Here is a 15,736-nt window from a genome sequence, read left to right on the forward strand (position 1 = left end):
TTTCTAACAACAACGCTGATTGGAGAAATTTTCATAAGCCAATTAAAATTGTCGTAATATCGTCCACGTACACTTCTTTCCATTGCCGGCGTGTTGGGATTTCACTTAGCTTATGCAACATCTTTAGGAGAGTTTCTTTTCAATATTTTACGCTTTCCTTTAGCGTTGTTAAGAGCAGTCAAGGCAAAAATAGTCATTATGCCTGTGAGTAGCTCTTCAGCGAACAAATTTACAATTCTATACGGATCCCAGACTGGCCAAGCCAAAGCGATCGCTGAGGAAATTCACGAGTTCTCAGAACAACATGGCCTTTTCTCGAACTTGTTTTGCCTCAGTCTTACCGAGAAAAAATTCACGCTGGAGAAAGAATCACTAGTTGTTTTCGTGGTTTCCACAACGGGAGAGGGTGATCCGCCAGACACAATGTGTAAATTCATGAGGAGATTGAAGAAAAAGACTCTTCCTGGAACACATTTGCAAAATTTGCATTATGCTCTCCTTGCGCTGGGCGATACCAACTACACGAACTTTTGCAACAACGGCAAAGTATTGGACAAAAGGTTACTGGAACTAGGGGCTCAGAAGTTTTACTCTACTGGGTATGCCGATGATGCAGTTGGACTTGAACTGATAGTGGAACCATGGATAGAGGGATTATGGGGGGCTTTACAAAATCACCTAGGCTTGCTACTACCAGAGAGTGAAAGTCAGCAAGACAGCAAGAGCACAGCTGCAGACACCAGTTGCAATGAAAATAGGGTTATCAATGGCGATAACAAATCTTCTGAGAGTAGTGTGGACTGTGATAGTAAGACTACAGTTCAAGAGATCAATCACACTAAAGACATAGCTATCAGTGGTGTGAGCAATTCTTTCAATATGGCTTATACCAAAACGTTACAAAAAGGAAGTCAGGAGTTGAGCAGTAAGACCACAATAGCGGAGATCAATGATCCCAAAGATCTGGTAGTTCATGGTGAAAACAACTCTTCACATGAAACCAATGGCAAGGTTACTGCAAATACTGGTAATGGTGTCAGCCACACAACAAATTCTTACAATGGTGCGACAAGTAATAATTCCAAACTAAGCAACTCAGATAGTTTATCCTCTCCAAGATTAGCTGATCAGCTGAAGCAATCTGCTGCTCCTTTATCATCCTCTGCACTATCTATACCACAGCTTCCACCATCCTATCTAGAGCTGTCATACCATCCTGAGCTTAAACTTGACTGCACTACATTGCCTTTACATAATGGCTCAAGTTTTCCAAGTGTCATCTCTGATGTCTCCATGGCAACTGTGGTATCTGCAGAGAAGCTTACGAGTGAGAACTCTATCAAGACTGCGCTGGACTTAGAGCTTGATGTCACTGGTTGTAATATGAGTTACGAACCAGGTGACTCTTTTGGCATTGTTTGTCCAAATCCTAGTGCTGAAGTAGAGGAACTGATTAGAAAGTTAGGGGTAACAGAGAAAGCTGAGACACCTTTTTCCATCCAGCTGATAACCTCCACAACCAAGAAGGGAGCTAGTCTACCAGACTTCATTCCACAGCATTCAACAATCAGGCATACACTACTGACATGCTTGGAGATCAGAACCGTTCCAAGCAAAGCCCTCTTAAGAGTCTTATCTGAGCACACCACTGAACCTCAAGAGAAGAGAAGGCTTCAAGAACTCTGCAGTAAACAGGGTGCAAGTGATTACAGCAGATTGATCAGGGAACCTGGGTTATCCTTGTTGGACCTTCTTAATGCTTTCCCTTCATGTCAGCCACCCTTTGAAAGATTGCTTGAACTGCTACCGAGATTGAAGGCACGACCTTACTCAGTGTCAAGCTCACCACTTGAAAATCCAACTCATCTTCATTTTGTGTTTAACATTGTGGAGTTCCCAGCTGTTGAAGAGATCAGGGATCAAAGACATGGCATTTGCACTGGTTGGCTGAGTGATATTACAAAATCCCTCTGGAGAAACAAAGATATAAGCAACAAGGAATTGCCAGAGCGCTTTGCTAAGATGGCTCTTCAGGAGGTCCCTCAAATTCCAGTATTCCAGCGAAAACGGTTAAACTTCAAACTGCCGAACTCTCCAGGAACACCAATAATCATGATTGGGCCTGGCACAGGTGTGGCACCATTCATAGGTTTTCTACAGCACAGGGACCTTCTACAGAAGGCAGCAGGCAAGGTAACACATCTCTCAGAAGCATGGCTGTTCTTTGGCTGCAGACACAGGGAAAGAGACTACCTCTACCAGGACAAGCTGGAGTACTATTTATCAACTGGTGTTTTGTCACGATTGTTCCTTTCCTTCTCTCGTGATACCACTGATGGTTTCCATGGTTATGCCCCTCCAAAGTATGTTCAAAACAACCTGAGACGTCATGCTGTTGATGTAGCTAAACAAGTCTTCGAGAAAGGAGCTGTTGTGTATGTTTGTGGTGATGCCAGGAACATGGCTAAGGATGTATATGATACTTTCCTTGAAATAGTTCAAGAGTACAAGGGCCTAGGTATGGCAGAAGCAAGACAAGAAATGATGAAACTGCGTGATCAGAAGCAATACCTTGAGGACATATGGACTTGAGTGATAAAGTATCACTGGGACAGAACTGTTGGTGTTGTAACCTGCAAAAATAATTTAAATTTGAGGGGGTCTTTGTCAGTTTATGAGGACTGGAAGACAGATGATATTGATATCAATATGCATCTTTTTAACACAACACTCTGAGAACTCCTACATTGTGTAGTGCTGATAAGACAGTTTATGAAATCAAGACATTGATCGGTATCGTCTGACGTGTCTATTGTGTTTGGTTAATTAACAATTATTCCTCGAGCCTGAATGGGCTCTGAGTCAATAGCTCATGAGGCTGAAGGCCAAATGGGCTATTGACTTAGAGGCCATGAGGGAAAGAGGAATAATAAAAATTATTGTTTTAGTAAAATCCAACTAGTTGGTCAAAAATATCGAGACAAAACAACTTTAGTTAGCAAAACGCAATTCAGTCGCCATTGTTTTTGGTTTTCAAAGCCGGCGCTTTTCGCTACTAGTCGGCTATAAAATATAGCCTAGTAGTAACTCAACCAATCAGAACGCAGCATTGGTAATAGACCACTAGTTGGATTTAAGCAGCAATAGTCACAAAAGCTGCGAGAAATAATTCAGTTATGGTCACTCTTATGGCTTGAAGGTTGAAGGTATTAAAATCTGGAGAGATGAAAATCATTGCACTTCAATATATATGTGCAAAAGTTCTTGTTACTTTTGACTTCACAATGGCCTACATCTTTACTTTTGGTAAATTAGCATACATGATCTTACAAAGTAATGTTTATACTTTCCAAAGAAAAAGAAAACTATAAATCTCAATCAGCACACTCCATCACCCTCCATGCCAATTTTCAAGAGTGTCAAAGAAAGAAAAAATCTGATTTCAAGTTTTTATGGATTTGGGGGTACTGTCTTACAATTTGTGACGAGTAGGCATTTTAAACCACATTTGAGGCTCAACTTTGACAGTATATAACTGAATATCCACAAGCTTGATGGAAGTTACTTCTGATCTTATTGTGATCCTTCTAAGATGTATGGAGACCTCTTCTTTTCATTTTACTTGTTGAAATGTAAGAATTCAATGTAAATAAGAGCAATAACATTGTTGATGAGTAACATGACCTTCTGAAGTTGATTATAATAGACATGCTTGTAGAATTATGTGTAAAAAGAATGCAACATGCAGCTTTAAGGAAGGGGCCTAATTTTCAGATTATCACCTGGACATTTGAGTGACAGAATATTGAAAGACAGATGGTCAAGAAATACTGATGAGACTATACGAAGTACATCTAACTTATTGAAATGGTTTCCTTTTTAAAATCCTTCATGAACAGGAACCATTCTAATGTAAACTCAGGTTTTAACAGGTAGTTGCTGGCAAAATTGCTGGCTTTCTGGGAGAACAGCTAATATGCTGAAGGAAGCAGGCTAAAAAAGCACCAGCTATTACAAAACGGTTGTGTTACACAAATCCATTATCTTTTTAATTAATTTAAGTTAACTTGGAAAATTGCAAGGCTGGCTAGAAAAAGTCCCAATAAATGATTGATTTTTAATAGACTGTTCGATTCTCAACCTTTTTTTCATGCACTCTTTCAGTAGGGGTGTAACGATTCATATTCCTTGTGATTCAATTCGATTTCAATTATTGTCTTTCAATTTCGATTATTTTGATTCCAATATCTAAATGTTTCTTAATTGTTATGACATAATGTGTAATGTTAACAACATGCAACCCTAAACCCTCAATTTGAGAATAGTAACAGGGACAGGAGGATTCACAGTCGCTTGGTTCATCGCCATGTTTGAGATCCTGACAAAGATGGTTTGCCTTATTTGGAACATCTCAAGGGGTGCTTGAAGGACAGCATTTTTACCAGGCAACACAAAATGGCGCACGAACTGCTATCGTCTTTGCTCATCAATCAAAAACGTCAGTTTAAAGAGTTCTGGATTCTGATTTTACAATATAATAACTCACTGAGGGCACCCTGGAAAAGGTTTTCAAAAATCGAAGCAAAATCGAAACGTGGAAGCAAAGAATCGTGAATCAAACCAAACGGTCATAATCGCAATTAATCGAGAATTCAATTAGTCGTTACACAACTATCTTTCAGTGAGGTAGTTTTACTGCACTTTCAGTACCAGAAAATTTCCTTAGTGGCTCTGAAATTTTAAGGTCAATTTTCAGCTGGCCAAATTCTCAAATGCCACATCTGATAAAAGAGGGTCAATACAGAAAAGTACCACAGGGAACTCTCCTTGAATGTCAAGGTTGAAATGTAAACTGGCAGTTTATTCACCAACTCAAAAGACTTACAAATAGGTTCTACTTGTTACTATAGTAACTTGCTCTCTGCCTGAGCACAAACTAACACCTGGGAAGAGCTCTTGTCCTTGTAGCCCTTTACAGAATGCTGTACCCATTTCCTGTCCATTCTTCATAAAACCAAGAGTTCCTTTATCTAGGTCAAGCAGAATGCCTATCATGTCCCAGGTGTGATAACTTTCATTGCGTTGACTGCCGAGGGCCTCCCAAATTGGAACATCAAAGGTCAGGAATCCAATTTGATTGTATGCCCAACCAATTCTTCTACCAATTGCAGGCATTGTTCTGAATGTCCTTGCTTTCTTGAAATCAGCTGTCACCACACACACTGCTACTTGTCCTCGGCAGTTGTTAAAGTAGAACACCCATTCATGTTTTCCAGAGGTATAGCCACGCCCATCAGGGGTAAGGATCAATGTTGTGCTGTAGCCATTTCCTAATTGTACAAGATAAACGTAAGTCAGATTTTAGTTCCATAGTATTATATGGTTCAAAATTTGTTATAAATGCTCTTTTCAGCAACCTCCCTTCTCTTTTAAGCCACCTCTGTAACGACCACCCCAACATTAGGGTGCCCTTCCCCCCCCCCCCCCTCCCCCCAGGAAACAAGCACACAAACCAAACGAACAAACTAATTAATAAGTATATAATGACATGTGACCTGTAAAGGTGATAGTTTCATTGTTGTTTGAAAAAACAACTTCATCAGAACTGCAGTTAGGATCGAATGCAGCAGGTTCGTCGTATTCCCTTAGCCAGTTGATGATATTTCGTGGAAGTGGCAGCCTCCGAAGACGCTTTCTGCTTCCCACCGCGCGAATAATCGCACGACGACATAGAACTTGGAGACTTTCACAACTCTTGAGCATTCAAACAAGGGCTTAAAAGACTATGGTGATGAAGGAAATGCAAAAACCTTTCACAGAAATGCAAAATGTCACAAAAATTTTACACAGCCACAACACATAACATTTTGTTTTGTTATTGAATCAAGGGTAGAAGCGCGCAGGCATTATGGGTGTTCGGAGTATACAGCAAGGCAGCATACATAGCGTAAAACAGTGGGAAATGGCGGAGAGCAAGCATGTGTTAGAGCGACTGCAATTTGCAATTGTAGGAAATAGCGAAGAAAGGACATCATGATGGCTGCAGTGGAATTTTTGTACAACCCATTGGATCCGTAAAATGTCCTCTCGAAAGCTACGTCGTGTGCGAGGTGTACGACCAGAAATCGTGGAAAGACTTGCAAAACATAAGATAGTCACGTGCAAGGTGAAATAATTTAAGCTTATTGATCAGTACAAAAATGGAACTGTTTAAAAAGGTAGCACGCCTTTGGTTATTTCTGAAACGCAGAGAACACTTGGTTTATGGCCTCTTCTGTGTACTACAAAGTGATTGTATTATGATGATGATGATGATGATGATGATGATGATGATGATGATGATGATGATGATGGTGGTGCAACCCTCGAAGTTGCGACCATTTTAGTCGCCATGGCGCCTAAAATTTTGGAACTGGCGACTTGATTTCGAGAATGGTCTCCAAGCTGGCGACCGTGCAGAATAGGTTTGTGTTGGCGTATAGAAACAGAAATGGCAATCACTTCTACTGAAATATGAAGAACATTTATTCTAGCTGATTTGAATTCTATTACTTTTTTACTTTTCCGTTGAAAAACATGCTAAATTGAAAACTTAAAAAAACCTCAGAGCTTAGCATTTTGAAAATGAACATCAATGAAACTTGACTTGCATTCGTTCGCCAAATCGCCTTCAGTCTGTTGCCTTGCACGTGACATTTTAACTTTTGACACGTGACAAATGGCACGCACTCGAAGAACCTTGCTTGTCGACAGTGACGATTTCTTCGATATCTTAGGAATGCTTGTCAAGCCAAGTTCGGTGGTTTTTTAACTGGACTACATATTATAAATATTTTTGAATCAATACTGAAACAATCTAATAACATGAAGAGGGAAAGCTAAATTGGTGCAAATTCAACACAGAACATTATGTGATAACCGTAACATGTGAACCGTGCTGCGAGTTGAATCGCGGTTTTGTAAACAAAAGCGATAAATGTAAGCGAAACTAAACATCGCAAAACTGGTTGCAAAAAATGGTTTTTTTAAACACCTGTAGCGATGATAAAGGAAAAAGAAAATTTTTATTTTGTAAGTGGCATTTTTGTTTGGGTTCCTTTCAACTGATTGGGAAAAACATTTTTTCCAAGTACAACTCGTTGCGAAATTTCCACGTATCTCTATAAAGCAATGATTTGATTTACAAAACTTGTTGATCTTCCTATACGCTCCTGCCTTTTTCAGGCTTTCGTGATGTCTAGCGATATTAAAAACGACCTTTTAAATCTCCAAAAATATTTGATAGTTGGGGAAACAAGTTCATCATCAACAAAAGTCGCAAAAGAAATGCGAAACAAATATCAGAAAAAAAAAATAGGTCACCTATCAAGTTGCGACTGGGAAATTTTGAACACATTAACAGAGGATGAGTTAAGTTCTGCTCTCATATACCAACTGGGGATTATACAGAAGGATTGAAGGTTCCAAAGACAACTGGAAATGGTAATTATCTTTACAATTCCGTTTCAGTATTGATTCAAGGAGATAAATCTGCAAACCTTATTCTCAGACTATCAGTAACTAATGCCTTGCACAATAAACGAGTAATTTATAGACAGTGCTGCATTTTAAGTTAAACTTGCTAACTGCTTTTGTTGATGACAATTTTGATATATTAATTTATTAATATAATTTGGCGCCTAAAATTTTCCCCTGGCAACTAAACCCAAAGAGCTGATCGCTAAATGGCCACTGAACAAAAATTTTAACTTTGAGGGTTGTGGTGGTGGTGGTGGTTGTGGTGGTGGTGGTGGTGGTGGCAGTGGCAGTGGTCATGACTACAATGACAATTAAGATGATGATAATGACGATAGGATATGAATGACAACAATGATGATAATAATGTTGATGATGATGGTGATGACGATGATGACGATGATGATGATGATGATGATGATGTCCCATGTCACCCCTCTGAATTTTAAAACATCTCGTGTCAGTGTTTATAAATGCTTGTCACTTATTGTCGGCTTTGCCGTCACTGTAGCAATTTGGCCGAGGGAGGTTGTCTCTTGTCGTGATTTCATTTTAGGCACTGTCTCTACTTTTTGGGCCATGTCGCTTGTCGGAACTTACCCTGGCAGGGCCTCAGTGATGATGATGATGATGATGATCAACTTTGTTCCACAGGTTAGGTTGGATGATGGTGATGCTGATGACAAAATCGGCTAGAGCACAGAGCCAGTTAATGGAGGGTGGGATGTTCCCAACATTTAACTTGAGTATAGATATGAACTTTATTTGCTAATGTTACAATCCCAGGAGTACCCACACTCATTGATCGTACATCTGACAATCCTGTAGTGATCCTTATCGAATCTTAATGAAATTTAAATTGGATTTTTTTAAAATAGGATGTACTGCAGAGGAATATTCTGGAGCTCCTTAAGTCCACTGGAGCAAGTTATCAAGAGGTTTTAGAGATTCAACAAGCTGTTAGTCGGTCCATTATTCCTAAGGTGCAAACAGTAAGTACCAGGGCTAGGCCATGGTGTTGTAGTTTTTCTTCATTGTTAAGTATGGACAAAATCACAGCCTTGTCAGTTGAATTACAAAGGTTATTAATTAGCTAACATCCAACTACTGGTCTATTATCAATGCTGCATTCTGATTGGTTGAGCTACTACTAGGCTATATGTTATAGCCCACTAGTAGCGAAAAGCACTGGCTTTTTGGCTGCAAAAACAAATTAAAGTCTAGCTTTAACTAGCTAAAGTTGTTTTGTCTCGATATTTTTGACCAACTAGTTGGATTTTACTAAAACAATTATTCCTCTCGCCCTCATGGCCTCTGAGTCAATAGCCCATTTAGCCTTCAGCCTCATGCGATGGGCTATTGACTCAGAGCCCATTCGGGCTTGAGGAATAATTGTTAAATATCAAAATTAATCATGCAAATTGATATGAAGATGAATCAAGTCAAGCCAACATTTTCCGTGCTTTACCTGTGAAATAGGGAACATGGCATTGATTTTTTTGTCATTTTCACAAACTCAAACCTCACCTGTTCCAGTTTTTTATTTAGGGTATGCTACTTCTTGAAGTCCTTGGAAAGCCCTGATATTAAATTTTAGATTTTAAAAGTGGGAAAGTATGCATCTCAAACTTGTCATGACTTCTCTACTCCTTGAATTCTCTTAACCTTGAATTTTAAAACCAAAACCCAGCACAAACCCTCAAAATGTTACATTCAGTAATAATAACTAACTGTTGCAGCTGCAGATCTCATTTTTATTCTCGGGATGAAATTAAATTTTCTTAGGCTCTTTCTTTACTTGAACGATCTGAACGTCAGCAGTCATTTTTCCCTACATCCCTGGAAGATCTTGATAAACAGCTTCATGGAGGACTTGCTTGTGGTACAATCACAGAGGTACGTAAGGTCAAGACTGGTGACCATTGGCTTCAGTCCTCAATTAGTGCAATTTCTTGAAGATTCAAGTTATTGTAAATAACTATATTAAGCTCAGATTACAATTGTATGGAATAATTCTATATGGAGAATTTTACTCTTAAATTTTAGAAAGAAAGGAAGAACTAAATAACAGAATGGGGCTGAGTGCCTCTATAACCACGTAACTATTATTTTGTTATTATTTGAATGCAGATAGCAGGACCTGCCGGATGTGGTAAGACTCAGTTCTGTATCATGCTTAGTGTGCTAGCAACTCTGCCACAGGACAAAGGAGGGCTGGATGCTAGTATTATCTACATTGATACAGAGGCTGCCTTTAGTGCAACAAGGTAGAGAGCTTTTTGACTGAAAAAAATAATATTGTATTAAGCATTAGAAAAATCATATACATTTTCCTAAGTTTATTGATTCATACCTTTTGACGTAGAGTTTTAAGGGAAAAGAGGAGGGAAAGAGAGATCTTTAAGTTTTTTGTGCTTTTTTACTACACTGGTCTTAAGTACCAACAATAACTATCACAATAAAAGCACTCTCATTTTCTTATAGATATTTTGTTCTTCTAGTATTGCAATCGTCCTCCGATTGCCTTCGGCCTCATGGGCTATTGACTCAGAGCCCTCGTACACAATTTATTGGATTATGGGGAAGCCAGACAGTCTCCTACTGATAAATTTCTGAAAAGAACTGGGTTAAACAAAGACTGATAGGTTTCTTCTACTAAAAACTAGGTTTCAGAGTGTTTTCAAAAGTAGCTACTTGGCAACTCTCACTCCCAGTTTAGTTAGGCATAATGTCTTGATTCCCCCTTGGATTGGAAAATTCCCAGGGGTATGAGTGTCAGTGAAAAAAAATGCCTGAGGAAAAAGTTCTCCTTACATCAATCCATTAGGGTTTGTCTTGAAATAAAATGACTATTGTTTCTGAAAAATTATCCCAGGTTGGTTGAAATGGGGTCCAACAGATTTCCAGATGTTTTTAACTCAAATGAATCGCTGGTGCAACTATCAGAAAGAATACATGTGTATTGGGAATCAACCTGCACCTCATTATGGAATAGGTAAGTTAAACCCTTAAATTCTAGAAGACTTCGGCGATCAGCGCAAAATTTCTCCTCATAATATCTACTGATCATACTTTCTAAAACAGGTGGTCACAAAAAATGGAGACATTATCACACAAGAAGATAAATTTAATGCAAATTTTCTAATTCTCTCATTAGTTCTACAGAAAATGTATGGTGACAAAAAAATATGAATTTGAATTTTGATATCAGGGTTGAAAGGCTTAGCTATTGTCATAGTGGAACCCTGCATACACCTCTCACCTGATAAGACACCTCTGTTGAAAGCCAGACAGGAGCAATGCAGTACCAACAAGCATCTGATGTGGTGACCTAACTACAGACTCGCACCCTGTCTCTATTTATGTGTTTTGGAGATGAGAGAAGATTGGCACCAGGTTGAGGAGCATGGGGTGTCAGGGGAAGGTACCTCTTCTCCTCCCTGCCCCGCTTCAATGTACAAATTGAAAGTCCCAAAAAATTGCGTAGTCAATGGTAAATTTCAGCCTCTGAAAAAAACTCCACTTACAATTCAACAAACATAATTTTTGTTACACCTAAGATTTTACTTGGAATGAGTAACATATGACTAAACATTATTGTCAGGCTTCAGAGACTGGAAGAAGAGGTGATATCTAAAGGGGTAAAGCTTATCATCTTGGATTCCATTGCATCACTTGTCAGAAAGGAGTTTGATAGCAGAGTTTCAAGAAACTTGAACGAAAGAACTGCACTTCTTTCCAAGGAGGCAGCCATTTTAAAGTAAGAGTAATATACAGTCATCATTAAATTCAAGGAGACCTGGTCACTAGAGAGAAGAAGACATTATGTCACGTTGCCATGGTAGCAAAATTTCTGGATGACAAAAAAATGAAAATGTCACTTAAAAGTGAATTTGCACTATTTCAAACTTCATCGATCTTACTCAATTTCATTTAATTTGTCAAATGTTGATGAAATTACCTGGGGTTGAATCTGAAAGGACTGTATCTAAGGGCGCTTTCCATTTGTCGGAACTGACTGGCCAGACCATTCCCGTCGTAATGAGAATTTCACTATTGATCAAAACTATCCATCCAGGATAGTTTTTCAGCAAAAACCCTCGGAAAAGGCCAATTTCATAGTTAAAATGACTGGTCCGACGATGGTCCGGCCGGCCAGTTCTGACAAATGGAAAGCGCCCTAAGTTATGAAAAAGAAGAAAAGATTTTTTTCGTTGTGTTCAGGTACTCCTTGAAGCGGGCATGTGAAATTAAGAAGTTTTATGTCACAGTCACGCAGCGACGGCTAAGAAGTGAACAAAAAAAACATGATCACGTGCAAACTTGTTGTTTTGCTAAAAAAATTATTATTTTCTTGCCCCTCTCGTTGCCGTCGCTGCCCTCGTTACTTCGGCTCCCTGTTGTTGTGATCTGAAAATTTTGACGTCACACTTTTCCTCTCTATTGTCCTTTTGTTTTCCTATGAAAGTTGGCAAGGGCCATCTTCAGAGCAGGCAGGGGAAATCCCCCAGCTCCCCCCCACTCCCCCCCCCCCCCTCCAGGTAGCCTGCAGTGCAGGCGTATTTTGGCGGGCAAAAGTTTGTTTATGTTCCTAATATTGTAACCGCCATCTTTGATTTTATGACATAGGAAGATGGACAGAGTAGAAATAGCAGCCCTGAGGGTTTGCGAGGGTAGGTGCTAGGGCAATAGAAGGAGAGGAGGAGGGGGAGGAAAGAAAAATTTTTTACTCTTCTCTCTTCCTGCCCCCTCCCCCACTCCCTTTGACTCGCCCCAGTTCCTTCTCTCTTTTAGAGTTTCAAGATGGCGAAACAAAAAACATTCGCGCGCCCGAAGAAAACGCCTGCATTGCCGGCTTAGCCCCAGGCAGCCCTTGGTTACAGTCAAAAACTGTAATCCTTTGCTTTAGCCACAGGTGGTACCTCAAGTACCCGTAATTAAAAAAAGTGCCTCTTTTCTTTAGTTGCTTCACAATTTTGTTCTTCATTTTAGGTACCTTGCAGAGACTTTTCATATTCCGGTAAGGAAATTTGGAATTCGTGTTTTATATTGATGCCTCAAGCACCCTGTTGTAAAATCTAGGTGCCCAAAACAGTGGTCTATAGAATCGCGGCTTTGAGCCTTTATCCGCCCTGGCTACGCCCGTGAGAGTCCCTCGCGCTTACGTCATCAGAGAGATTAAGATTCACATTTACGCCAAACGGCAAACTTGAATTTGTACCACGTGATCAAGTTTCCCCCTAAAATGTTGTTTACTCTTTATTACTTCTACTCAAAAGTAAGTCGTTTCACGTCAGTTTTATCCATAAGAATTGTTCTGGACAGTTTTTATCTGCTTATTTTCTATTCTGACAAATTCTCAACTTGTATCTGACGTTTACCGTTTCCCGTTTGCCATAAACGTGACTCGTAATCTCTCTAATGATTCAAAACAGTGATAGTCGTCACCAACAACGCGGTACGTAGATGTAAGCACAAACACCAGCGAGCTTTTCTTCAGTCTCTGATGAATGTGGACAGATGTTCCGGGTTTTCTTAGTTTGACAGTAAATGGGGTTGGCTTAGATCATTTTTGGGTAAAAAGTTTTTCCTCTTTTTACTTTAACTTCCTATATAAATGAAACTGAACGTTGCAACAATCTTGGACTGAATAAAGTGGAACAGCAAACTCCCATCCCTCGAAAACCTAAGATGAAGCCGCGCAAACGCGGGGTTTTATAAACACATTATTCTGACTGCAATAATGTAGAACAGTAGTGTTGAAACTAGTGCAAAGTGCTGAAAACTGTTGTGAGCCATTATAAAATACAAGGAAATTTTTTTTGTCTTCGTGCAGGTGGTCGTAACAAATCAAATCACAACTCGCTTCGTTGGCGCGGGGTCTGGAGCTGGTAATTCTCTGAATGGAGTCGAGGCTTTACAAGACGTAGACGGCGCGGATGCTGAGCCAGAGGAGGAGGATGGTAGTCACGTGACCGCAGCCCTGGGTAACACGTGGTCACATGCGGTAAATACTCGCCTCATTGTGCAGTATTTAGACGACAAGTTTCGACAGGTAAAAAGAGAACGGAATTCAAGGTTCTTTTTCTACGGAATTCAACCCTCGCGCATTTCCCTGGTAAATAGACATCGGTTGCCCCTAAAAATTGTGCATAACCTACCGTAAAATTCAGAAAATAAGCCCCTGTATGTATAAGCCCCTCCTAATATAAGCCCCCCAAACCGTTAACGAAAAAAAACTCTCCGTTAAATCGCCCCTCCAAATATATGCCCCCCGGGGGCTTGTACTTGGAAAATTGCCCTCAAATGCAAAGTAAAACAAAGCAAAAACGGTAAATTTACTCCCAAATAAAAGGGTAGCTCATTTGATTTTGAAATATAAGCCCCTCCAAAAATAATAGAGACAATGCTAATGTAAATTTTGGGGGGGATGCAAGGTGTATTATGCGAAATACGCGGGGGGCGAATAAAACTTTGTATACAGCTATTTCGAGGAGGGTTGTCGGGAAAATGTGCACGTGACAATTCCGAAAGGTAATATGGGATATGATCAATACACTGTTCCCGCCTTTGCAGCTGTGGAACCTACTTTTGTTGCTTTCCTTTAACATTCGCAAACATAAGTCCGTGGCCTCTCCTGCCATTCTATCCTGACTTTCTTTGAAGAACAGTGACCTCAAAATCACCCACAACACCTTTCGGGGTTGTCGCGTGCACTTTTTCCGACAACCTTTCTCGGAATAGCTGTATGCATCAACCACACAGTTCTTGCTGCCGGAAATGCTAACACCAGTCATCTGTGTAACGTGTGCGTACACTTTTCAAATATGTTTGTTCTCTCTCTGTTTGTTTGTTTCAAAACAGATTTTAATATCCAAGTCGCCGTTAGCCCCCTTTGCATCTTTTGTCTACACAATCCAGGCTAAAGGAATAGTTTTGGAACACCAAAACGTAACGGGTCCAGGTTGGTGTAAAACTTTAGAATACCGATACTTCATGTTGGGTTGAGATAAGCTAACATTTTCAGCGTCTTCTTGTTCTTCGCTTTCTATGACGTGTACGCGCCCCAGTTTTCACCTTAAGATCATCAAAGCTATCTGTCATTGCTGTGTGACTCTCTATACCAAAGAACTGAGATCAGATCACTGATATACTTCTAAAATTTGGTTATGTTCAGCAAAAGAAAATACCGTGGAACAGCCACTTTTTTCCTTCCCAGCGGGCAAAAAATCCATTCATTGACTCTTGGTTGCAACCTCTCTACAACGGCCAATTTCTTCTGACCCCAAGGTGACCGTTGTAGAGAAGTTCAAGTGAAAAAGCAAACTCGTCAGTAATAAAACTGATCATCCCAAGATATAACTAACTTATTTTTCGACAACTTCCTTGGTCTTTCTTGCATCTCCTACCCCTCAGAGCTGAAATTGATACCCTGTGTGCAGAGTTTTCTCTCTTGCATGGCTTTAGCGTTTACGAAGTCGTTCGCGTGACTTGTCCGTCCAACCAACTACACGACAGACAAGCCACGCGAACGACTTCGTAAACGCTAAAAGATATGCAAGAGAAAAAACTCTGCTCGCAGGGTATGTAATTGAAGGTCTTTTTTACTGATCTTTTTCTTTTTTGCTTTTTTGTAGAACGAGGTGGAAATCCATCGCTACAGACAATTCAAGTTCGTTCAGCATTTTGACGTGAACAGTCAGAACCCATTCATCACAAAATGTCAAAACATGGATTGACATTTGAGTCGATCTGTGCCAGTGAAATTTGGACAGTGAAGTTACAGTCCCTTGTTACCAATAGATATGCGACCGCTGGCCGCGATAAATCGCGCCGTAATCGCCCACTGTCTGCGCGTTGCAATCAGATCACAGCTCTTGTCGCGCGATAATTCTTGTGATGATATCTTCTGTAAGAGCCAGCCTTAAGACAGAGAGGTGAAAAATTAAAAGTGGTGTAAGAAATGTTTCAAATGAACAGATATGACATACGTAATATATAGCGCGCGGTGAAATTAGACTATGCAAGGTAACCTAAGATCAGGCCCAATTTTAGCGGTTCTCATACATTCTCTCTAACGGCTACCGCTAAAATTCGTTTCGCCATGCCCGCCGGAATGTAATTTTCAAAGCGAAACGAAAATAGAGCCTGATCTCAGGTTAATGCAAGTGCGCGTGAAAATCGCCCGGCACTACTGACAGGAGGCTATACGCGGAAAGAG

The 15,736-nt window shown here is 40.0% G+C and overlaps 3 protein-coding genes across 3 annotated transcripts; 2 read left to right on the plus strand and 1 right to left on the minus strand.

Annotated features, from left to right (window-relative positions):
• The first annotated feature begins 78 nt into the window (after window positions 1–78).
• On the plus strand, window positions 79–2,758 carry LOC140944273 (methionine synthase reductase-like). Its single transcript, XM_073393409.1, has one exon. It carries the CDS (start codon window positions 199–201, stop codon window positions 2,590–2,592), a length of 2,394 nt encoding a protein of 797 aa, XP_073249510.1. The 5' UTR covers window positions 79–198; the 3' UTR covers window positions 2,593–2,758.
• Window positions 2,759–4,834: 2,076 nt separating this feature from the next.
• On the minus strand, window positions 4,835–5,906 carry LOC140943365 (F-box/SPRY domain-containing protein 1-like). The gene is made up of 2 exons (XM_073392441.1): window positions 5,556–5,906; window positions 4,835–5,330 (listed from the first exon to the last, which is right to left on the minus strand). The coding sequence occupies exons 1-2, from the start codon at window positions 5,761–5,763 to the stop codon at window positions 4,882–4,884; spliced, it is 657 nt and encodes a 218-aa protein (XP_073248542.1). The 5' UTR covers window positions 5,764–5,906; the 3' UTR covers window positions 4,835–4,881.
• Window positions 5,907–5,985: 79 nt separating this feature from the next.
• On the plus strand, window positions 5,986–15,481 carry LOC140943276 (DNA repair protein RAD51 homolog 2-like). The gene is made up of 10 exons (XM_073392349.1): window positions 5,986–6,166; window positions 8,394–8,507; window positions 9,301–9,411; window positions 9,646–9,782; window positions 10,391–10,510; window positions 11,120–11,275; window positions 12,508–12,535; window positions 13,352–13,570; window positions 14,380–14,479; window positions 15,153–15,481. Exons 1-10 carry the CDS (start codon window positions 6,080–6,082, stop codon window positions 15,203–15,205), a joined length of 1,125 nt encoding a protein of 374 aa, XP_073248450.1. The 5' UTR covers window positions 5,986–6,079; the 3' UTR covers window positions 15,206–15,481.
• Window positions 15,482–15,736: the final 255 nt, after the last annotated feature.

Source organism: Porites lutea, chromosome 7, assembly GCF_958299795.1.
Source record: "Porites lutea chromosome 7, jaPorLute2.1, whole genome shotgun sequence".
Classification (NCBI taxonomy): Eukaryota; Metazoa; Cnidaria; class Anthozoa; order Scleractinia; family Poritidae; genus Porites; species Porites lutea.

Excerpts from the sequence above, each read along its gene's own strand:
- LOC140943276 (XM_073392349.1), top strand. The coding sequence starts at position 6,080 with ATGTCCTCTCGAAAGCTACGTCGTGTGCGAGGTGTACGACCAGAAATC. Across the intron at positions 6,167-8,393 it reads ATAAGATAGTCACGTGCAAG|GATGTACTGCAGAGGAATAT; the intron begins GTGAAATAATTT and ends TTTTTAAAATAG. Across the intron at positions 13,571-14,379 it reads TAGACGACAAGTTTCGACAG|ATTTTAATATCCAAGTCGCC; the intron begins GTAAAAAGAGAA and ends GTTTCAAAACAG.
- LOC140943365 (XM_073392441.1), bottom strand. The coding sequence starts at position 5,763 with ATGCTCAAGAGTTGTGAAAGTCTCCAAGTTCTATGTCGTCGTGCGATT. Across the intron at positions 5,331-5,555 it reads TGAAACTATCACCTTTACAG|GAAATGGCTACAGCACAACA; the intron begins GTCACATGTCAT and ends TTGTACAATTAG.
- LOC140944273 (XM_073393409.1), top strand. The coding sequence starts at position 199 with ATGCCTGTGAGTAGCTCTTCAGCGAACAAATTTACAATTCTATACGGA.